Source organism: Hyla sarda, chromosome 1 (assembly GCF_029499605.1).
Source record: "Hyla sarda isolate aHylSar1 chromosome 1, aHylSar1.hap1, whole genome shotgun sequence".
In the NCBI taxonomy this organism is placed as follows: Eukaryota; Metazoa; Chordata; class Amphibia; order Anura; family Hylidae; genus Hyla; species Hyla sarda.
Window position 1 is genome coordinate 334,637,320 of NC_079189.1, and position 24,291 is coordinate 334,661,610.

At 41.7% G+C, this 24,291-nt stretch overlaps 1 protein-coding gene across 1 annotated transcript; it reads left to right on the forward strand.

Moving 5' to 3' along the window:
• The first annotated feature begins 503 nt into the window (after positions 1 to 503).
• Positions 504 to 23,901, forward strand: ACER2 (alkaline ceramidase 2). Its single transcript, XM_056519945.1, has 6 exons — positions 504 to 1,178; positions 8,231 to 8,345; positions 12,780 to 12,921; positions 14,289 to 14,426; positions 19,973 to 20,110; positions 22,752 to 23,901. The coding sequence occupies exons 1-6, from the start codon at positions 1,071 to 1,073 to the stop codon at positions 22,936 to 22,938; spliced, it is 828 nt and encodes a 275-aa protein (XP_056375920.1). The 5' UTR covers positions 504 to 1,070; the 3' UTR covers positions 22,939 to 23,901.
• The last annotated feature ends 390 nt before the right edge of the window (positions 23,902 to 24,291 follow it).

Here is a 24,291-nt window from a genome sequence, read left to right on the forward strand (position 1 = left end):
ATTTATTGTGATTTGTTTTTAATCTTTGACCCAATAATCCAGCTAATGTGAGTCCAACATTGTCTCCAGCACAGAACAGATGGAAACATACAGTTACCAAGGCAGATTTAGTGTTTACGTTTTTTTTGCTTTTTACTTACCTCATAATGCAGGATATGAGCGGCCAAACTGAATGTTTTTGTTGCGTTACACACACATATATATATATATATATATATATTTATATATACACATAGCTGTGTGCCTTTATGCTGTTTGAGCTGTCTCTGAGCAGAATTGCCAGTCTAGAATATGTTTAGCCAATTGTCCTTGCTCACGACTGATCTCTATGTTGCTCACTGAGTAGTTGTGAAATGACCAGGATGTTTTCCTCACACATTCCTTCTCATGTACAACGTGTGCCTGTATTGTAACAAATGAGTTAAATTACTAGCTGGCACAGACACATATTAAATAGAGACTGGCAGCAGTGGCTGAGAGAAGAAGACATCCCCCACAAATACACATGGTAGGGACATCTCAGAAGGCGGATGTGCCTGGCAGACATGATAATCTAGGCTCAGCCTTGATACCCTGCTGCTGCTACTGTTGCATGTAAACAATCTGGGGGCTGGCAGAGGCGTGGATGCAGTAATGTGCATCACTGGTGCCACCCACAGGGAGGGATCACCTTCTGCCTATGGACGCTTTATGTATTAGCTTCAGTTGCAGGATCAAGCAGATGGCAAGGAACAGACTGAGAAGGGACATGCTGTATACCGAAGCTGCCTTGTCCTCACAACAGCCCAAATGAGCCTCTTTATTCTTGCCTTGTAGTGGATCACTGATAAGCCATAGTATACAGGCTTAGGCATTCACTGTATAAGAGCAGTGCTAGAAGAACTGTGGGGCAGGTCATTAAAGATCATCACCCTATAAGTTGTATATCATCACCCTGATTTGTCAGGGACCCTAAGGTCAACTGCAAAGTCTTCTATAAACTCAAGACACGAGGAAGACGAGAATTGGCATCTCCCTGAACTGGAAACCTGAAAAGTGGCATACCTGGCAATTACAAAAGTCACCCAGCAATGGCATCATTGAGAATATGGGACCATCTTCAGGCTGGGAGCTCAGAGGTGGACTGGTGTGAAGACAATTACAAAATTGTCCCCACTATTGCTGAGTTTTACAATACGGTTAGTATAGATTGGACTTTATTTATTGTTACTTTATTTGTTTGTTGATTTATTAGAGAAAATAATAACAATAATAATCACAATACTAGCACAAGCTGCTACTTTTTCTGATCCCACCAATTGTTATCAAACTATCTCTCTAAAGTGGTACAATAATCAGTTTGACATGTTTATATATATATATATATATATATATATATATATATGTATATATTCCACCTGTCTCTATATAGAGGCTCATTTCTATAGATCTGGTAGTTTTCCTGTGGTGGGGTAAAACAAAGCCTGTGGGAAATTGATGCCAGGACCAGTTCCATTGTAGCCAGTGGGCTCATTCCATTGTAAAACTGCGCTGGGAAGGAGAACATGTCTTGCAATGTTTTTCTATCCAGCTCTATACTTTTTAATTAGTGATGAGCGGCATAGGCCATATTTGAATTTGCAATATTTCGCAAATATATGGACGAATATTTGTCATATAGTCGCGAAATTTGCATATTAGTTTTTTTGCCGCATATGCGAAAATATATGTGCATATTTGATAATATTGAGCCTTCCCTTCTTTAATGGTATAGGGAACTAATGGGCTAGTGCAGTGGTCTCCAACCTGCGGACCTCCAGATCTTGCAAAACTACAACTCCCAGCATGCCCGGACAGCCGTTGGCTGTCCGTGCATGCTGGAGTTGTAGTTTTGCAACATCTAGAGGTCCGCAGGTTGGAGACTACTGCACTAGCCCATTAGTTCCCTATACCATTAAAGAAGGGAGGGCTCAATATTCACGAATATGCGCATATGCGAAGAGCAGAGAGGGTTGCAGTGATCACTGTGATGTGTAAAACATGAAAAGCAGAAGACTTGAAAAAAGCTGCACTCACCCACTGAGAAGTATTTGCCAAACGATGCTTTATTCCACGTGTCCATACAGCAGACTGCAAGTCAATAGCTGGAGGTGCGGGGAGCGAGAGCCAAAGCTCTCAGGTGCGGGGGGCGTACCACTAGACATCACTGTGATGTGTACTGTGAACAAAGAAAGAAAAAAAAGCGAATAATCGTTATTGCGAATATATAGTGCTATATTGGCAATATTCGCAAATTCACAAATATGCGATATTCGCGATTAAAATTTGAATATTCGTGAGCAACGCTATTTTTAATACATAAAGGGAGACAATGTATGCATTTTTGCATCAGTGGTGTTGAGTTTAGGAATAAAAAACTGTTCCTAATGCACCTGATATTGGTGGCCCAAGCCTTATAGGTTATAATCCTAAAACTATTTTCAATCTAGTTGATTTGAAAATGGTTGAAAATTTAACTTGATCTGAGCCTATTTTTTGTGCCTATGGCCACTTTAATTCGGGATTCTGATCGTGTATCTTAAATAGTTTACATGTTGGTGACCTCTTACCTGCCTTAGAGGATGACCATTGGAATATAATACTATTAGTTACCTACATTATTGCTCATTTAATTTACACGTGTCTTATTTTATCCAGCAGCTGTTCTGATCACATGAACATAACAGACTGAGCAATGTTCTACCAGTTCTGACTAGAGATGAGCGAACTTACAGTAAATTCGATTCGTCACGAACTTCTCGGCTCGACAGTTGATGACTTATCCTGCATAAATTAGTTCAGCTTTCAGGTGCTCTGGTGGGCTGGAAAAGGTGGATACATTCCTAGGAAAGAGTCTCCTAGGAATGTATCCACCTTTTCCAGCCCACGGGAGTACCTGAAAGCTGAAATGATTTATGCAGAATAAGTCATCAACTGCCGAGCCGAGAAGTTTGTGAAGAATCGAATTTACTGTAAGTTCGCTCATCTCTAGTTTTCACTGTTTATGGTGACATCTTAATGTCTATTTTTACTGTTGTGGGCAGCTCTCAGTACTTTGTGATTTGTTTGAATGGGGTAGGGGGCTTTTTGATTTTTCCCAGAAATATTTTAGCATGGAGACACGGCAAATACGAACAAATCACTAGGACCATAAACAGTAGCAGGTGTGGAACCTGAAGACCATCTGTTTTCATATTAATCATATATTTGCACATTAAAACAAAGAATTTGAGGATGATTCACATATCCAGATGTCCTTTACACACACAGATACCACGAAATAGGAACATAATTGTATTCAGGCTTTACATTGGTCTACAGTGCTTACATTGTCCTTTTTTCATTGAAGTTTTCTTTAGTTGCTCTGTCCCTGTGATTTTTACTGCTTCATAAATTCCTTCACACTCGCTCACATGTAGGTTGCTCACCAGACAAACCTCACGCATGATAATGAACCTTGTGCCTGTGAATGTGGCCCGCTTGCTTCCATTGCCCACACTAGCATGAAATTCAATGCCAATCTTTTTTATATGTGCAAAATACAAATGCCCACAAAGGTAGTAAGTTTGAGTTTACACTTACAGCATTTAGAGGAGCACAATCTTTATTATTGCTTTTTTATTTACTATTCATTACCGATCTAAAGGAAACACTACCAGCAGCATGTTATACAGTAGAGTAGGAGGCATTGATATATAGGTTTGTGTTAAAAGGTTCTGTGTAACTTGTAATTTATTATTTGACATCTCTGCTAGGAGCAGGGGCATTGTTGGGTGGGGGATAAGCGGGCTGTAGCCCAGGGCCTGGTGCCTATAGCCCTGGGTCTCAGGCCGCCCTTTTTTTTTATTATTATTGTTATTGCCACCACTGCTGTTAGTGGTGGCTTCTGGGAAAGTATGTTCCACACGTAGGCACACCAAATGTAGCCAGACTGACCACCTCAGTTTATAGAATTTATGGAGAGGCACTGCTCTATAAACCATGAATGGAGTGTTGGTCACATATGTGCAGAGTTTTGTGTACAGTTGTGGGAGAATATTAAAGAAGGAAGCTGGGTGTGGTTAGAGGCATATCTGAGGGTGTGGTGGGGGACATGTCTGAGGGTGTGGTCAGGGCATGTCTAAGGGTGTGGTTAGGGCTGTGGCTGGTCTATGGGCTCTAGCCCTGGTTCTTTTGGAGACCTAGCAATGCCCCTGGCTAGGAGTCCAGTGGGTGGAATCACTTCCCTTTAAGGACCACCCATTGGACTCCTAAGCACCAAATAAGTAGAGATTAAAATAAATAAAATACAAGTGATACTGAATATGTTTTTCCATATCTCTATATGATCTCTCTTTCTCTACCCTCGGCTAAGAACTTCCATGGGGAACAAACAAGGATCTGATAAGAGCAAGTTTTTTAGGCCGCCCACCTGAGCTATGGTGTCAGACAGCCATTAACCCCCCTTTATTCTTGATTAAAATAACATGCATGTCCAGCTGAGCAAAATGTGCATTTTTAATGAGAAAATAGGAGCCATATTGGCCAAATCAGCATTCAAATGGGACTTTTCACCCATTGGCCAAAAATTTGCAACAATTTACAACAAAAAAACTGTATAAAACAAAAGATAAATAAAGCCCCCCCCCTTTCCGAGACTTTAAATGTAAATGTATTTAGTTAACTGCTTTAATTGCAGTTTCCTATTAATTTTAGAACATTCCTGCTAGCTGCGGAGGTGATTGGAGTCTACAACACTGCTCCATATTATTGTTCTACAGGTAGCACTTTTGCATTCCTAAAACATACTTCATTTCCTTCTCAATATACACTACATTTATGTTCATGAACAATACAAAGATTTAATTATAGTGTGTTTCCTTAATTTCATCATGACAAACTATTAATTATGGAAAACCCTTTTAACTATGTACTTAGTCATTAATATGAATTGCATACAGCCATTTGCAAAACATGAATGACATAACATAACATAAATCGCTGTCCACAGGAAAGAGAGCTCTACGGCACACCTGCACGTAGACATCGGAACTAAAAGTTCCACCAAACCCGACGCACAGAAAAAGCGCAAATATGACACTGCACAAATTTTTGCAGAGAAAAATACACAGAAAAAAGGTCTACAACCAATAATAAGTTCCCTCCTATATGTATATACACATACGCATGGCTTTATTGTCTAGCACCTCTATTCAACCATTAGGTGGAGCCACGTGTTAGGAATTCTCATAGAAGGATCATCATTGACTGTCAATTTAAGATTAATTATTACTTTCAAAAAATAATCGCATTGCCAAAGTGAAAAAAGTGTTTTGCTCCATGTGTCGCCAGTGCCACAGGAGTCACTTTATATCAGATAGCACACAATTGATATCAATGTCAACACTTCCATGTGTTTCTTCCTGTTCAATTAGCCTCAAAGAATGTGGATAATCTAAGACTTTTTTCTTATTAATGTTATGGAAAGAGCCTCAGATTTTTTTTTTTTTTTTAAGAATTCTTGTTTGGCACCATTATATACTGTTAAAGGGGTACTTCGCCCCTAGACATCTTATCCCCTAAGGATAGGGGATAAGATGTCTGATTGTCACGCCCCCTCCCATTAGCTTGCATTGAGGGGGCAGGGCTGTGGCATCACAAGCCTCCACCATCTGCATCGTCAATCATCAGGCACAGAGCGAAGTTCGCTCTGTACACCAGATGACAGGGGGTGCTGCAGGAGAGATCGTGGGGGTCAGGGGCGGCCTTAGGTGTTCAGGAGCCCTGTGCGAGCTAACCTTATGGCGCCCCCCCCCCATTACCCCACATACATACCTCTTTGTGAAAAGGCGCAAAAAAGGCGCTAAGCCACTGAAAAGACTATAAAACTACACCAGCCCAGACTTAGCTTTTTGGTGAATGTGAAGAGAAAAATTTCAGAAAATGTGACCTGCACAAAATTTATCATATGCTCTGTGACCATTTAATACATTTGGTGCTCCTACACATTACCAGCACACAAAAAAGGTGAAGAAAAATGCTTCACTTACACTACAGTGATAAATGCCGGCCTATACCTCTGAAATGCAAAACACTCTGTGCCCCTCATATATAGTAATAATGTCCATCCTCTGCCCCCACATATAATAATTACAACCCGTCCTGTTCCCCCCACATAATAATGCCCTCTGTCCTGTGTCCCTTGCATATAATGCCCCCTGTCCTGTGTCCCTTGCATATAATGCCCCCTGTCCTGTGCCCCTCACATATAATGCCCCCTGTCCGGACCCTCAGGGGACATTATATGTGAGGGGCACAGGACAGGGGGCATTATATGTAGGGGCACAGGACAGCCCCCCCTGTCAAGTGCCCATATAATGCACATATAATGCTCCCCTGACATGTGTCCCTGACTTATAATGCCCCCTGTGCTGTGCCCCTCACATATAATGCCACCTGAGAGGGCAGGACAGGGGGCATTATATGTGAGGGTCACAGGACATGGGGCATTATATATGAGGGGCACATGACAGGGGGGCATTATAAGTGAGGGGCACATGTCAGGGGGCATTATATGTGGGGGCACATGTCAGGGGGCATTATATTAGGGGGCACATGACAGGGGGTATTATAAGTGAGGGCACATGACAGGGGACATTATAGGTAAGGTGCATGTCAGGGGAGCATCATATGTGCATTATATGTGCATGACATGTGCCCCCACATATAATGCCCCCTGACATGTGCCCCTCACATATAATGCCCCCCTGTCATGTGCCCCTACATGTAATGCCCCCCTGTCCTGTGGCCCTCACACATAATGCCCCCTGTCCTGCCCCCTCAGGGGGCAAATTATAAGTGAGGGGCACATGACAGGGGGGCATTATATGTGTGGGGGCACAGGACATGGGGCATTACATATGAGGGGCACATGACAGGGGGGCATTATATGGACACATGACAGGGGGTGGGCCTGTCATGTGCCCCCACATATTATGCTCCCCTGTCATGTGCCCCTCACATATAATGCCCCCTTGTCATGTGCCCCTCACTTACAATTTGCGCCCCCCCTTTCTAACACCCGTTACCTTTCTCACACGCTGGGGCTGCTCCGTTCTTGCAGTGTGAGTGAGAGCCGCGGGGACGTGATCTCTGGGCGCCGGTGCAATGATGTGATGTCATGCCTGCCGTGGATGGCGTCCCTGCTGCTCTCACTCACACTGCAAGAATGGAGCAGCCGCAGCGTGTGAGAAAGTTAACGGGTGTGAGAAAGGTGAGGGAGTGGTGGAGAGGGACAGTGAACAGTTCCCGCTCTACCATGCTATAGTACGGGAGGAGGGGTAACAATCTCGGGGGGGGGGCACTGGGGGGGATAAAGATAAGAATTAGCTGCCGGCCTGTTACACTGCGAGCTGTGTCGGCCACCCGGCGGCCCCTGTTGCTATGGTGCCCTGTGCGGCCGCATAGCTTGCACACCCCAAAGGCCGGCCCTGGTGGGGGTCCCCAGCGGGACCCCCGCAATCAGACATCTTATCCCCTATCCAAAGGATAGGGGATAAGATGTCTGATTGCGGTGGTCCCGCTGGGAGTAGGGGGCGAAGTACCCCTTTAAGTGAATGAAAGGCAAGGGTTTTTCATGCATCACCATGTTTTTTCATTTGTGTATAGTAGTATTAAATTTGCATGTCAATACGGATACTAAATACTATGCTACTAACAATAATACTAAGACGTAATACTATGCTATTAATAATAAATGCTAAAATAATAATACAAATTAATAATAATAAAATAGTAAAAACCATATAACAGTATGGTAATGTTAAAGTGTGAACAGTGGTAATGTGAAATGCGTTGTAGCCCTGTATGTTATTAAAAACATCCTTACGAAACGGAGCACATTCTGCCCTACATAACTAAAGTTCTATATTATATATTAGGTTTACAGGGTCTGGAAATATTACATTATCATTTATTAATCATTAACATAATATTTGGTACACGTCATTCTATTAAGAATGTCTCAGTTATTAAGATCCCCAGTTATCTGGATAGATCAGCACTGTAGCAAAGTGTAACTGATATCTAACAGTACATTGAACTAAACACACTTTCTGAATGCCTCCATTTCAATACTTTATTCTTATTTTTTTTTTAGACTTGCTTTATATTTATTTATTTATTTGCTTCACTTTTGGCATTTTGATTTTGACCTTCTTTTTTTATATTATAGATCAGCAACATTTTGTTTTTTGTGCTGCCACCAATATGCATGTGCCTGTTCCGTCAATATGCAACTTGCTTCAACAGCGGGATATATTTAATATGGGCCCTGCTCGTAGTGGTCGGTAAGTGTGATACTGGTGTCTATGACGTGTATGGGAAAGAATGCTCATCAGCTTCCTGTTCTGTGAATTTCTGCCAAGCACATATGCCTGGAGTAGGTTTAGTACAACATGAGGACAGGTCAATGTTTACATCCTGCACGTAATATTCCAGCAAAACAATTGTTTTCACATTGTCTGCTTAGAAGTTCCCGGTATTGTCAGGCTCAATTGTCTGACCTAAGTACATACGACACATGACATTCTAGTGATGTAGATTATGTTCTTTTTTATTGACTCAGTGTTGTGATTGTTGTTATTCTGTATTGTTTCCACAAAAAGTTTAGAGCCTGGAATTAACTTCACTTTCTCTATATTTCCTTTATTGCAAATAAGATCATTGCATGCACTGGACTATATACACAAGATGTAAAACAAATAGTTGTGTTTGAAATCACCATTTGGATGTGTTTCCTTGTACAGGTCTTTTTATGCCATTATTGAAGTCAGTAACAGATCCTAAATGGAGGGCATGTATATTGAAAAGACTTAGACTTCTTTTTGGTTTTAAAAGCTGCATCTAAAAATATGACAGTGGCAACAAATCCTTAGTGTGGTTTTATGGATATCTTTTTTTTAGGAAAAAGAAATCCACTTTTTTGTGTAAAGGAGACCTTAAGAAGAGGTTTTTATTGTCTTACACTATATGTACAGGAGTGATACTGTTATTAGGCTTTTTTCACCTCCAGCATAAGTTTTTTCTATGTAACAAACACTGTGAATTCCAAGTGTTTTATATAGTTGTTATTGCTGATTTATTTAGTTTTGTTACCTTTGTAACATGCTTTTTTTCTGGCTTAAGAGTCCTATAGAGAAACCTATCGGAAACAATGCAAGGAAAACACAATGCATCAGCTGGAGGGGCACGAGTTAACAGAATAACACTGCTACAGTGGGGATCAAAAGTTTGGGCACCCCAGGTAAGAATTTGAATTAATGTGCATAAAGAAGCCAAGGAAAGATGGAAAAATCTCCAAAAGGCATCAAATTACAGATTAGACATTCTTATAATATGTCAACAAAAGTTAGATCTTATTTCCATCATTTACACTTTCAAAATAACAGAAAACAAAAAAATGGTGTATGCAAAAGTTTGGGCACCCTGCAGAATTTATAGCATGCACTGCCCCCTTTGCAAAGCTGAGACCTGCCAGTGTCATGGATTGTTCTCAATCATCATCTGGGAAGACCAGGTGATGTCAATCTCAAAGGTTTTAAATGCCCAGACTCCTCTGACCTTGCCCCAACAATCAGCACCATGGGTTCTTCTAAGCAGTTGTCTAGAAATCTGAAACTGAAAATAGTTGACGCTCACAAAGCTGGAGAAGGCTATAAGAAGATAGCAAAACGTTTTCAGATGTCAATATCCTCTGTTCGGAATGTAATTAAGAAATGTCAGTCATCAGGAATAGTGTTGCTCGCGAATATTCGCAATGCAAATTTTAATCGCATATTTGCGAATTAGCGAATATTGCAAATATTGCACAATATATGCGCAATTACGAATATTCGCTTTTTTCACAGTACACATCACAGTGATCACTGGTCATCCCTCTCTGCTTCCAGCTTGTGTAGTCTAAAGAAGGCTCTAATACTACTATGTGAGACCGGCGTGCGAATATTCGCATATTGAGCCCTCCCTTCTTTAATGATATAGGGAACTATTATGCTAGTGCATTAACTCTGTGATTTTTTGCCTGTTGAAACTAATAGGCCCATTGTGGTCTATGGGGACCTCATGGTATGTAAAACTGTAAGATAAGGTAGAGGGTCTTGGCAGTACAGTGGATGGGAGACCCTGGTGGTGGGTTGAATCCCGGGGTGGGATGGAGTGTTACAGTGTTATGGTTAAACTTTACTTTCCTGGAAAAGCTGCTGAGTTGCCCATAGCAACCAATCAGATCGCTTCTTTCATTTTTCACAAGGCCTCTGCAAAATGAAAGGAGCGATCTGATTGGTTGCTGTGGGTAACTCAGCAGCTTTTCCAGGAAAGTAAAGTTTAACCACAACACTGTAACACTCCAGCCCACCCCAGGACTCAAACCACCACCAGGGTTTCCCATCCACTGTACTGCCAAGACCCTCCTGTTTATCTTACAGTTTTACATACCGTGAGATCCCCATATACCACAATGGGCCTATTGGTTTCAACAGGCAAAAAAATCACAGAGATAATGCACTAGCCCATGAGTTCCCTATGCCACTAAAGAAGGGAGGGCTCAATATTTGCGAATATTCGCATATGCTCATCGATTTTCGCACATGCACATAAAAAAGAGAATATAACAAATATGCGATTTTCGCGAATATATGACAAATATTTGTCCATATATTCGCAAAATATTGTGAATTCGAATATGGCCTATGCTGCTCATCACTAATCAGGAACATTGGAAGTTAAAGCAAGATCTGGAAGACCAAGAAAAATATCAGACAGAACAGCTTGCAGTATTGTGAGAAAAACTATTCAAAACCCATGTTTGACTGCACACTCCCTCCAGAAAGCTCTGGCAGACACTGGAGTTGTGGTACACTATTCCACTATAAAGAGATACTTGTACAAATATGGTCTTCATGGAAGCCTCACCACAAAAATCAGCGTTTGAACTTTGCAAATGAACATTTAGACAAGCCTGATGCATTTTGGAAGCAAGTTCTGTGGACCGATGAGGTTAAAGTTGAACTTTTTGGCTGGAATGAGCAAAGGTACGTTTGGAGAAGAAGGGGAACAGAATTTAATGAAAAGAACCTCTGTCCAACTGTTAAGCATGGGGGTGGGTCAATCATGCTTTGGGGTTGTATTGCAGCCGGTGCCACAGGGAATATCTCACGAATAGAAGGAAAAATTGATTCAATAAAATTTCAGCAAATTTTGGATGCTAACTTGATGCCATCTGTGAAAAAGCTGAAATTAAAGAGAGGATGGCTTCTACAAATGGATAATTATCCGAAACACACCTCGAAATCCACGGGGGATTACATCAAGAGGCGTAAACTGAAGGTTTCGCCATGGCCTTCACAATCTCCTCAACATAATTGAAAATCTATGGATAGACCTTAAAAGAGCAGTGCGTGACAGACAGACCAGAAATCTCAAAGAACTGGAAGACTTTTGTAAGGAAGAATGGGCAAAGATATCTCAAACAAGAATTGAACGACTCTGCAGGGTGCCCAAACTTTTCAAGACACCATTTTTTTTGGTTTTCTGTTATTTTGAAAGTGTAAATGATGGGAATAAAATCTAACTTTTGTTCACATATTATAAGAATGTCTAATCTGTAATTTGATGCCTTTTGGAGATTTTTCCATCTTTCCTTGGTTTCTTTATGCACATTAATACAAATTGTTACCTGGGGTGCCCAAACTTTTGATCCCCACTGTATATTAATATTAAGTAAGTAAGGTTACATGAGAAGTAATAGCAACTTGGAACATATACTTTTTGTGTTAGGTCTCTATGTCATACTGTATGTTTACTTTGTGCTTCATGCCTCAGAGTCACAGTGATGTATACTGAAATAAATTAAACTACATGTGAGACTTTGCTACATTGTTGTAAGTTGTATGACTAGAAGTAAGGTGTAGTTCAGAAAAGCTATGGATAGAATTAGGACTGACTTCTGCCTACATTATTTCTGTTGGACTGCTCTGTCATAGGAACAATGAAAATGATGCAGTGCTGGGTTCTTTGCATACCAGACACCAATGGCACCTGATGGACCCCATTGACTGGGGTTTGTCATGTTTCTGGCATGGTGTTAGGCAATTTACTGGAAAAAGTAATGGATGCAGTGCTATTTTGGGCAGGATTTTTCCTGGAATTTGTGATGGATAATCCTAATAGAACATCCGATAAGGATGGGAACACAGCTTTATTTTCTGTGCATGTTAATACTTAGAATTAGAGACCCACCATTAAGTTATGTTGCGGTTGCATTGCGGATTGTAACTATATCATGTGTGTGTACAATAGTGAGTAATTGAAAAATCTCATTGTAGTATTGGAAAGTGCAACACAACTGCATTGCAACCTGATCATGTGTTTTCATTCTAAGGACACCTTCCCACTTGGCGTATACGCAGCGTATTTCACGCTGCACAAAATCTGCAGCAGGAAATACGGTGCGTATCCCTCGCTCACCATACACACAAGGCTTTCTGGTGGCAGCCTATGTGTGTAGTGAGTTTTGGAGGGCGGCCGTGTGCAGGCGTCATCCAAAACTCACTGCACACATAGGGCTGCTGCCAGAAAGCCTTGTGTGTTTGGTGAGTGTATTTCCCGCTGCTGCTGCAGATTTTGCGCAGCGTGAAATATGCTGCGTATACGCCAAGTGGGAGCATGCCCTTACTGGTAAAGATCTATAATAAAATTACAATTTTCTTATTTTGTTTATACAGGGATTGGGTCTGTATACTTTCATGCAACCCTCAGTTTCCTGGGACAGATGCTGGATGAGTTGGCCATCCTGTGGGTACTAATGTCTGCATTAGCAATGTGGTTCCCCAAAAGACACCTTCCAAGAGTTTTCCGACATGACAGGTAACCAATTTGACATTGTTTTATGCAGTTTCATGGATCTTCTACGCCAATATGTACAGTACAACTGTTGCACCCACCATGCTTGGACACCTTTATATAATGCTCCATAGGGACTATTTTCAAGTGTATATTTATGTCTCCCTCATCAAATATATAACACAGCCACCATCGAAGGACCGTGGGGAGGATTTCTTCTGATGACAGTGTCTGACACTTGGCTGCATTTGGCTCACTATTGTGAATATTGACTTAAAGGTGTTATCCAGGATTAGAAAAACATAGCTACACAAATTTAGAAAAAAGGCATAGGGGCACATTCACATGTTGTACTTTGTGTACTTTGATTTATTGCTTCTCAACACAAGTACAGAAACTATCATCAGGTAGTTAGTATACATTGTGATCAAATCGTACAATTCCACTCGCAACTTCATGGCCATCTGATTAAAGTGTAGCACTTACTTAGAATGGTATGGCGCCAGGTGACCACAACACCGGTGCCCATGAGAGGAATGAATCAATGGTCCAGCAACCCAACTACTGCAAGGCCTAGTTCCTAGCCACCCCACACAGTGCCACAGCAACAATGATACTGCTGTTGTTACTGTGGTGGTCACCGCTCGGCACCACACCATTTTCGGTCAGAGATCCACTTGAGTCATGTAGCTGTGAAGTGACGAATGGGCCTGTTCAGCTTCAGCAAAATGTATACTGACCACCTGAAGTTAGTTTTTGTAATTCTGCTTTTTTGTTTCTAAATTTGTGTTAGAAAAACATAGCGGCCTTCTTCCAAAAACAGTGGCATGCCTATCCTCAGGTTGTGTGTGGTTATACAACCCTGTACCATTTACTTCAAACTGAGGACGAGTGGCACTGTTTCTGGAAGAAAGCAGCAATGTTTTGTAATCTGACAGGACTGCAGAGAAACATCAGTATGTTCAAAATAACCTTGCAAGGAACATTGCTAAATGGAGGACTTTCAGTAATTGCATATATAAGGTAATCCCTGTTTAAAGGGGTATTCTAGTGACAAATATTGATGGCATATGGTTAAGTCAGACCCCCACCAAAACCTAGAACAAAGAGCCATTGAGGATAGGTAAAGCATTAAAGCCTCTTCATCTTGTCTTTTACCCAGTCACTATATAGAAACTGCATCACAGCCCCATTTACTTGAATGGAGATACGTTTCAATATGAGATGCAATACTTGGTTGGGATTGACACTGTGTCAAGTAACAAACCAAATGGGCAACAGTCTCTACATTCTGGGTTTATGTATTATTTACTTCAGGAAGCTATGAAAGTTACTTCTACAGAATAAATAGGCTAGACGGTGGTTATAACATTTGTTCTCTTCTATCATAGGTGGAGATTTAAAGCAGTTGTCGGAGTACTCTCTGGAATCACCACAGTTTTGGCGTTTGTCAAGCCTGTCATTAATAGTATATCTCTAATGACACTGGGAATACCCTGTACAATCCTGCTTATTGCTGAGCTTAAGAGGTAAGTATACTCATAGAAGCCAAATTCTGCTCCTATAAACTACACTTTGTGCATATTTAAGAGCTAGTGGTACGTGATGTTAAAAATGTTGCCAGACATATTACTTCAAAGTAGTTAAATGGTTTTTCTCAGGATTGCAGCTTTTAGACATGTGAGAGAATATATCCCTAAGATATGTTTATGCATACTTTTGCCATCCTTGAATAGACCAGCACTTTTGCATTATTGCTTATTTCATATGATAGCATTGAACATAAACTTGGGCATAAAGCTCAAAGCTAAACCATGAATTATTGATGATTATTGCTGTGATTGGCAGCCATATGTTCTCATAGGGTAGGGTCACATGTGCCGTATTTTGCTGCATATTTGTTGCTGCATATTTTCCTACCCATTGAAGTCAGTGGGTAGCATAATATGCAGCTGATTTTACTACCCATTAACTTAGTTTAAAGAAACTATTCCAATGTAAAACAAGTGGAAAAGTTTGCAAAAAAGGGCAACAGTTAGCAAGCTTTAAATAAAGTAAGCTATTGAAATGAAAAATGGTAGCCAGTGTGTGTGTGTGTGATCTATTGTGGTTACGAAGTAGAATAGCGAACAATATTAAAAGATGTGTGTGGAAACACTGATATACAGGGGGCGGGGGGGCATTTATATGGATATACCTTAATAAAATGGGAACGGTTGGTGACATTAACTTCCTGTTTGTGGCACATTAGTATATGTGAGGGGGGAAACTTTTCAAGATGGGTGGTGACCATGGTGGCCATTTTGAAGTCAGCCATTTTGAATTCAACTTTTGTTTTTTCAATAGGAAGAGGGTTATGTGACACATCAAACTTTTTGGGAATTTCACAAGAAAAACAATGATGTGCTTGGCTTTAACGTAACTTTATTCTTTCATGAGTTATTTACAAGTTTCTGACCACTTATAAAATGTGTTCAATGTGCTGCCCATTGTGTTGGATTGTCAATGCAACCCTCTCCCACTCTTCACACACTGATAGCAACACCACAGGAGAAATGCTAGCACAGGCTTTCAGTAACCGTAGTTTCAGGTGCTGCACATCTCGTATCTTCACAGCATAGACAATTGCCTTCAGATGACCCCAAAGAAAAAAGTCTAAGGGCGTCAGATCGGGAGACCTTGGGGGCCATTCAACTGGCCCACGACGACCAATCCACTTTCCAGGAAACTGTTCATCTAGGAATGCTTGGACCTGACACCCATAATGTGGTGGCGCACCATCTTGCTGGAAAAACTAAGGGAACGTTTTAGCTTCAGTGCATAAAGAGGGAAACACATCATCATGTAGCAATTTTGCATATCCAGTGGCCTTGAGGTGTCCATTGATGAAGAATGGCCCCACTATCTTTGTACCACATATACCACACCATACCATCAATTTTTGTGTTCCAACAGTCTTGGAGGGATCTATCCAATGTGGATTAGTGTCAGACCAATAGCGGTGGTTTTGTTTGTTAACTTCACCATTCACATAAAAGTTTGCCTCATCACTGAACAAAATCTTCTGCGTAAAATGAGGGTCCTGTTCCAATTTTTGTTTTGCCCATTCTGCAGCACCTGAAACTATGGATACTGGAAGCCTGTGCTAGCATTTCTCCTGCGGTGTATATAGTAGTATATAGCAGTGTATACGAATACTGGAAGCCTGTGCTAGCATTTCTCCTGCGGTGTTGCTATCAGTGTGTGAGGAGTGGGAGAAGAGGGTTGCATTGACAATCCAACACAATGGGCAGCACATTGAACACATTTTATAAGTGGCCAGAAACTTGTAAATAACTCATGAAAGAATAAACTTACATTAAAACCAAGAACATCATCATTGTTTTTCTTGTGAAATTCCCAATAAGCATTGCAATTTTATTAAGGTGTATCCATATAAATGGCCCACCCTGTATTATGTTCCTTATTAACTTAATCTATTTAAGTCAAACAAATGCGAAAGCAAACAAATTGGATATATTCTCTGGTAAATGTCATCTTTATGTATTGTTTGTGGTCATAAAACAGGTTAAAGAGTTGAATAATCAATAAGTAACATGCTTGGCATGACACAGAAGGATTGCTCATGAATCTCTGGGCCACTGTGCACAGCACTGTAGATACTGATAAATGAAGCCATTTCAGCAATGTCATTGTTCACAAACATGTGGCCTGACATTTCCTGGAAAAGTCACATCTGATCATTCATGCTGTCAGTCTTACGCAAAATTTCAGATATTGCTTTTACTAGATACAAACTCTTCTCAGAATTCTCCACTCACGTCATTGGCCCTTTTTGGTTTTAGTAATTGGTATATTCTAACCTTAATATTGCAGGCTGCTTGAGGAGATTTAGTGCAGAAGATGTATTGATCCTAGTCTGTACAAAGGACTGAAAGCAAAACTACTGTGTACAATATCTGTGTTAATCTTTTATTGTAAACGCCATAAACAAGACAAAAAACTAATGCAAAAAAAAAAAAAACGTACACAGCTCCATAGACAAAGTTTACCCGTCGTCAACAAAAACTTTTTATGTAATGTAGATAATACCATTATATGTATGTTTGCAATGTACATTGGTTAAAAATGTTTGTATTTTGGGGTAAAAAAGTGCTATCCCTGCAGCTATTGCCGGTGTGTCTCTATGAGGAGTCCAAATACAGGAAGTGAGGGCAGGACAAGCAGGGCTATGTGCAGGCTGCTGGCTTGTTAATCATTCTGTTGTGTGAGCCAGGGCCATGTCACAGAGCCTTACTGCACAGAGCCATGCTTGTCCTCAGTGTACAGAGCCCTGCTTGTCCTCACTACCCAGAGCCCTGCTTGTACTCACTGCCCAAAGCCCTGCTTATCCTCACTGTACAGAGCCCTGCTTGTCCTCACTGTACAGAGCCCTGCTTGTCCTCACTGTACAGAGCCCTGCTTGTCCTCAGTGCACAGAGCCCCGCTTGTACTCAGTGTACAGAGCCCTGCTTGTCCTCACTGCCCAGAGCCCTGTTTGTCCTCAGTGCACAGTCCTGCTTGTCCTCACTGTACAAAGCCCTGCTTGTCCTCAGTGCACAAAGCCCTGCTTGTCCTCAGTGTACAGAGCCCCACTTGTCCTCAGTGTACAGAGCCCTGCTTGTCCTCAGTGTACAGAGCACTGCTTGTGCTCAGTGTATGGAGCCCTGCTTGTCCTCAGTGTACGGAGCCCTGCTTCTCCTCCCTGTACAGAGCCCTGCTTGTCCTCCGTGCACAGAGCCCTGCTTGTCCTCAGTGTACAGAGTCCTGCTTGTCCTCAGTGTATGGAGCCCTGCTTGTCCTCAGTGTATGGAGCTCTGCTTGTCCTCACTGTACAGAGCCCTGCTTGTCCTCAGTGCACAGAGCCCTGCTTGTTGTCAGTGTACGGAGCCCCACTTGTCCTCAGTGCAGAGTCCTGCTTTTCCTCAGAGTACAGAGCCCTGCTTGTCCTCACTGCCCAGAGCCCTGTTTGTCCTCAGTGCACAGTCCTGCTTGTCCTCACTGTACAGAGCCCTGCTTTTCCTCAGTCCACAGAGCCCTGCTTATCCTCACTGTATAGAGCCCTGCTTGTCCTCAGAGTACAGAGCCCTGTTTGTCCTCGGTGTACAGAGCCCCGCTTGTCCTCAGTGTACAGAGCCCTGTGTGTCCTCAGTGCACAGAGCCCTGCTTGTCCTCAGTGCACAGAGCCCTGCTTATCCTCACTGTACAGAGCCCTGCTTGTCCTCAGAGTACAGAGCCATGCTTGTCCTCGGTGTACAGAGCCTCGCTTGTCCTCAGTGCACAGAGCCCTATTTGCCCTCAGTGCACAGTCCTGCTTGTCCTCAGTGTACAGAGCCCTGCTTGTCCTCAGTGTACAGAGCCCTGCTTGTCCTCACTGCCCAGAACCCTGCTTGTCCTCAGTGCACAGAGCCCTGCTTGTCCTCAGTGTACAGAGCCCTGCTTGTCCTCAGTGCACAGAGCCCTGCTTGTCCTCAGTGCACAGAGCCCTGCTTGTCCTCAGTGTACAGAGCCCTTCTTGTCCTCACCGCACAGAGCCCTGCTTGTCCTCAGTGTACAGAGCCCTGCTTGTCCTCTGTGTACAGAGCCCTGCTTGTCCTCAGTGTGCAGAGCCCTGCTTGTCCTCAGTGTACAGAGCCCTGCTTGTCCTCAGTGTAGAGCCCTGCTTGTCCTCAGTGTACAGAGCCCTGCTTGTCCTCAGTGTACAGAGCCCTGCTTGTCCTCACCGCACAGAGTCCTGCTTGTCCTCAGTGCACAGAGCCCTGCTTGTCCTCAGTGTACAGAGCCCTGCTTGTCCTCAGTGTACAGAGCCCTGCTTGTCCTCACCGCACAGAGTCCTGCTTGTCCTCAGTGCACAGAGCCCCACTTTTCCACCCTTACTTCCTGTATTTGGACTCCTCATAGAGACACAGGGGCACTAGCTGCAGGGACAAAAATGTGCATATTTTTTTAACCAATGTAAATTACAAATATACATATAATGGTATTGTCTATATTATATAAAAAGTTTTTGTTGATGACAGGTACACTGTAAAGCAATTTTTCATTTTTGAACCCCTAGATGACCCATGATGAAAATGTACGTCATGATGCCCTGGTACTTAGTATTCACCTCATTCATGTCGGCTCCCAGCTACTATCAATGCTGATAATAGCATCTACAGCAGTTGTGGGCTTTGGGGGACACACAGTTTTTAAAAATATAAATAAGCCCCTCCCCAATAAAAAAATAAACAGCTTAAACATATAAAAATGACATCTCATCCCAGAAAAACATGAATAAAAAGTGATCAAAAATAAAAAATAGTTATAAGGTTCAGAAATAGGGTAATTTTAAACATTCTAATTTTTTTATACGAAAAGTTAACTTTTTGTTAAAAAGTAGTAGAGTAACAGTAAAAAAAAAATATATCAAAATTGAGTTCTTTTTTTTTTTTTTTTTCAATTTCCCACAAATAATTGTTTTTTCATTGTGCTTTACATTTGATGGTAAAATGAAAGAGGTACTTACAAAGTACAAATGTCTCTGTGGATAGAAAAATAGAAAAGTTATGTCTTAAAAAAAAAATACTCTAAAATGAGGTATTGCTGAAATCAAATTGACCCACAAAACAAAATTGCCATGTCAGTTTTACCATAATGCAGAAAAGTGGATGCTCCATAGCATTGCAGTAGGTGGAAGCAAGCTGTCACTACGGTATAACCAAACTAGGTGTAGCCTCTGGGAAGGATTGAGGTCCATGAACCCCACAGTAGATTCACTGTTAAACAACTTATTTAAATGCCACATTTGTGTCTTTCTGAGGAGCCCCTCATACAACTAGTTAATTAATTCTAACAACATTTTGATGGTGAGTGTCCCAAAGTTCAATATACTACATAGAATACAATGGTGTTTGAAATAATGATTTAAGCTTTCATTGTTTCATATATTACATTAATAATAAATTAACCAAATTCATAACATTTGTATTTACAGTAATTGCTGCAATATATGTGTATGCATTTATATTTGTATTTCATTATCTCCATCTTTTAGGTGTGACAACATGAGAGTTTACAAGTTGGGCCTTATGTCTGGCTTTTGGTGGACATTAGCATTAGTCTGTTGGATTAGTGATAAAGCGTTTTGTGAAATGTGGGCCCATTTCAACTTCCCCTACCTCCACTGTGTGTGGTAAGTAGTTTAGTTATATTATAGAATTGTAACAGGGACTTAGAACTGTTGACTCCATTAAAGGAGTACTCCTCCCCTAGACATGACATCACTCCACGCCCCCTCCATTAATGTCTATTGGAGGGGGCATGACGCCATCACGCCCCCTCCCATAGACATGAATGAAGGGGGGTAGTGTGATGTCACGAGAGGGCGTGGCATGATGTCACAGCCCCTGCAGTGGGAACCCAGCATTCTAATCATACTGTTTAGAATGCCAGGTGCTGCACGGAGATGGTAGGGGTTCCAAGCGTCGGGACCCTTGCAATCAGACATCTTATCCCCTATGCTTTAAATAGGGGATAAGATGTGTAGGGGCGGAGTGCTGCTTTAAAGGGGTACTCTGCTTCTAGACATCTTATCCCCAATCCCAAAGATAGGGATAAGATGTCTGTTTGCGTGGGGTCCCGTTGCTGGGACCTACCATGATCTCCCGCAGCACCCGGTGTTCTAAACAAATGTTGAGTTCCGGCAGCAGTGGTCGTGACATTATGGCCACACCCCTCATGACAACACGCCACACCTCCTCCATTCATGTCTATGAGAGTGTGGGCGTGACGTCACGAGGCACATGGCTGTAAAATAACGATCATGGACGCCCGCACCAAACGTTCTGAACAAAATGTTCAGAATGCTGGGGCACGGGAGTACCCCTTTAAACTAATTACATCAGATGGTATAGGTTTCAAAAAACTGCTGTGTGTGTAAGATAAATCCATATTTCTATAAAATGCTAATGATCCACAAATACCCACTAGGTACCCATAATCTCCCTCTCCTTTTCCAACTCCATTCTGCCCTTTCACTTGATGAAAAGTTCTAGTGAGAATGATGTCGGACAGAGGGTATAGTTACCTTTATAGGGTACATATACTTGGCTGTTCTGACTAGGCTGTAAAGGTGAGGCTTTTGTGATACTCACACTGTGTATGTCTGTATTGAAGCAATACTCACACCCTGTGTAAACAGAGAATGTGCTGCTGACAATGATGTAAGTGCGGAGCATGCGCTGGCCCCACAATCATTGAGCCAGGTAAAAGGTTGTTTAAAAGGCTGAGTAAAGATCTGCTAAATGGGTGCTCGTATTGGCATCAGTCTGGGCATCATCTAAAAAGGGCTCGAAATAGTGTCAGACAATGGTAATTCAGTTAAGAATGTATTTATGAATATTCCAGGGGAAAATAATTTTTATATTGAAATACCTGGAGATGTGGACAAACAAGTAAAAGTGAAAAGATTTCTAGCCAGAGCAAACGACAACAGGAACCAGTTAAGAAAACACAGCTACGAACAGGAAGAAAGGGTGGGGTTGATAAGAACCAGGCTACAAGGAGATAGCAGAGACAATGCAATCAAACCGCAGTAGCACAATATCAGTAATATGATAATAAATAAAAAGAAACACTTATGTTGTTGACATGACCCTAGCTATAATCTATTTTAGCACTGGAGGACCTACTTGGCCTGTATGGAGTGATAGTTTTATTTTAATTGAGATACTCCAATATAGCATCTTTTAGAAAGCACTCAAACATTTTACACACAATGGAGGTTAAACTAACAGGCCTATTATTCCCAGGGTCACTTTTTGACCCCTTTTGAAATATTTGTACCACAATTGCAATGCGCCAGCCCTGGGAAACAGACCTTGTCATTATAAGGGTCTGTCTATCATGTTACATAACTCCCTTAGAACACATAGGTGAATGCCATCTAGACCTGGCGATTTGTCTATTAAATTTTTTTTTAGGCGGCACTGTTCTTCCTTCTGGGTAAGAATGATGGCATGTAAAGGAGAGTTTACCCTATGCCACTTCATTTCACTTGGATTTTTTTTCCTCTGTAAATGTTTCCTCATTGCCCTGTATAATTCCCCCCTCGTTACTTTTTAAAGGGACAACCATTTTAGTCTTATCCTTTCTATTATTTATATATTTAAAAATATTTTCAAAATTTGAAGTCAGTGCTTGGCAATGTATCTTTCTGTCTCCAGTTTTACTGCTTTATTGTATGCACCAATATACTTCCTTTATATTTGAAAACCCTATCTATGTGGCAGATGGTACATTTTGGAAAATATGACCTTGGAGGTCCATGCCATAAGCGTATGTCCCTGAAATCATTTTAAAGGACAATGCACATACCTCTAACTTTGACATTGGCACCAATGTGCACCATGACTACTGGTCATTACCAGTCCCTCCCAGTAATCTGTCAATCGATCCATGATGTATTTAACTTGGGCACCTTGTAGACAACACACTGTTTGATGATGCCGTTCCTTGTGACAGATTGCCCTCTCTGTCCCCCGAATAATTGAATCCCCCACTACCAGCACCTCTCTGCAATGCCCTTTAATTCTATTCCACCACTTACCAGAGTTGAGGGGAAGTCTTTTGCTGCTAAGAGTGCAAATAGACTGGCTGGCATGTGGAAGGGGAAAAGGTAAATTGTATTTGCGGTGGCTGGGAGACGTAGCCGATTGGATATTTTCCTGTTAGAAGGACACAGAGAAATATTGCATATGGATGCATTTGTGATTAGCACCAGGCCCTCTAAGGATAATAAATAAAGGGTTTCTTATGTTTCCTATGTCTCACAGGCACATTCTCATCTGTCTGGCGGCTTATCTTGGTTGTGTCTGTTTCGCTTACTTTGATGCTGCATCTGAAATTCCAGAGCAAGGACCTGTGATTAAATTCTGGCCGAGTGAAAAGTGGGCTTTTATTGGAGTGCCCTATGTCAGCTTACTCTGCGCTCACAAAAAGTCACCTGTGAAAATAACATGAACTCCAGCAGAACGATGATGAACATGAAGACCCTTCTACAGTGCAATCTCCGTGGGATTTAGCAGGCATTTTTCACTGCCATGTGTCTCATCAGGGACTAATAATGAAAGACTTGTCTTATCTTAATTCTCTTCATTTGCCTAAATACAGTATTTTTTGGAGAGTCTTATTTATTGACACATCCATATTTATATAATGATATTTCCTGCATTAAAAATACCTATTTCTACATGGCACCTGTGATATTATCTATCACTTGGAGGCCCGTATGTTATTCGAATCAGGACTATATGAATATTTTACGATGTGCTATGACTGGTAACCGTCATCTCTGTTATAATGGAAATGTATAAATCCAAAGAAAAAGGGATTGTGTTAAATGGTCCACAGTAATCTGTTTTCTAGCTTTTTTAGAGGGAAGAGGTTTGTGTATTTTCTGGAAATATTTTCTTGGGCATGGCACTATGGGATGCTTGGAAGCTACAGTTTTCCTTCAGACTGAGTGTAAAACTGTTTTGTTCATCAAAGTATTGGATATATTCAAAGTTCTTCAGCTGTCTAAAGTCATTTTACATTGACATTGTTATGCTTGTATCAACCCAATTTTATTAAACACAGTGTTAATAATTGTAATTCTAGGCTTCCTCTCCATGTTTTTTGCCAGTCTTTCATATACAGTGCATTGTGCAGTAAGTCTATGAAGTGAACGTGAACATGAGCTGGGCTTGCTTCATAGATGGTAATTGATGACTGCTATCAGCAGCTGGAACTCACTTACAACAACCAATATCAGAGGTCATGCTCATGTCTGCCATTAACCCCTTAAATGGGCACTGTCACCAAACTTTTTTTTATATAAGTTGTAGTACTTATGTACTACAACATCTCTTATATACATTCATTAATTTTTTTTCCATTAAATTAGTTTAATTTACATTTGAAAACCAGCCACTAGGGGGTCTCCCTCCTAGTGGCTTGCTGCAGCCTGGCGTGAAGTCACGCTTGAATTCGGACCGATGCCGGCCGGGCAATCAGTCCTAATTCATTCAGCCTTTTTCGGGCAAGCGGAGGGGGGGGAGCTGGTTGCGTGGTGGGGTTCGGGGCAGCGGGATGTGCGGCAGCTGCGGCCATCATAGATACTGTTATCACATAAGTGTGCCTCCAGTTGTTTCCCCACTACAACTCCCAGCATGCCCTGACAGCCAATAGATGTCAGGGCAAGCTGGGAGTTGTAGTGGTGAAACAGCTGGAGGTACACTGTATAGATGAACTAAGGGCGGAAGTTGGCCCCCCCAGCAGGCATCAGTGACGTTGCGTCTGCTGGGGAAGTCTGCCTGGTAAGTGAGCACACTA

Excerpts from the sequence above, each read along its gene's own strand:
- ACER2 (XM_056519945.1), top strand. The coding sequence starts at position 1,071 with ATGGCATCATTGAGAATATGGGACCATCTTCAGGCTGGGAGCTCAGAG. Across the intron at positions 8,346-12,779 it reads GGCCCTGCTCGTAGTGGTCG|GGATTGGGTCTGTATACTTT; the intron begins GTAAGTGTGATA and ends TTGTTTATACAG. Across the intron at positions 20,111-22,751 it reads CCCTACCTCCACTGTGTGTG|GCACATTCTCATCTGTCTGG; the intron begins GTAAGTAGTTTA and ends TATGTCTCACAG.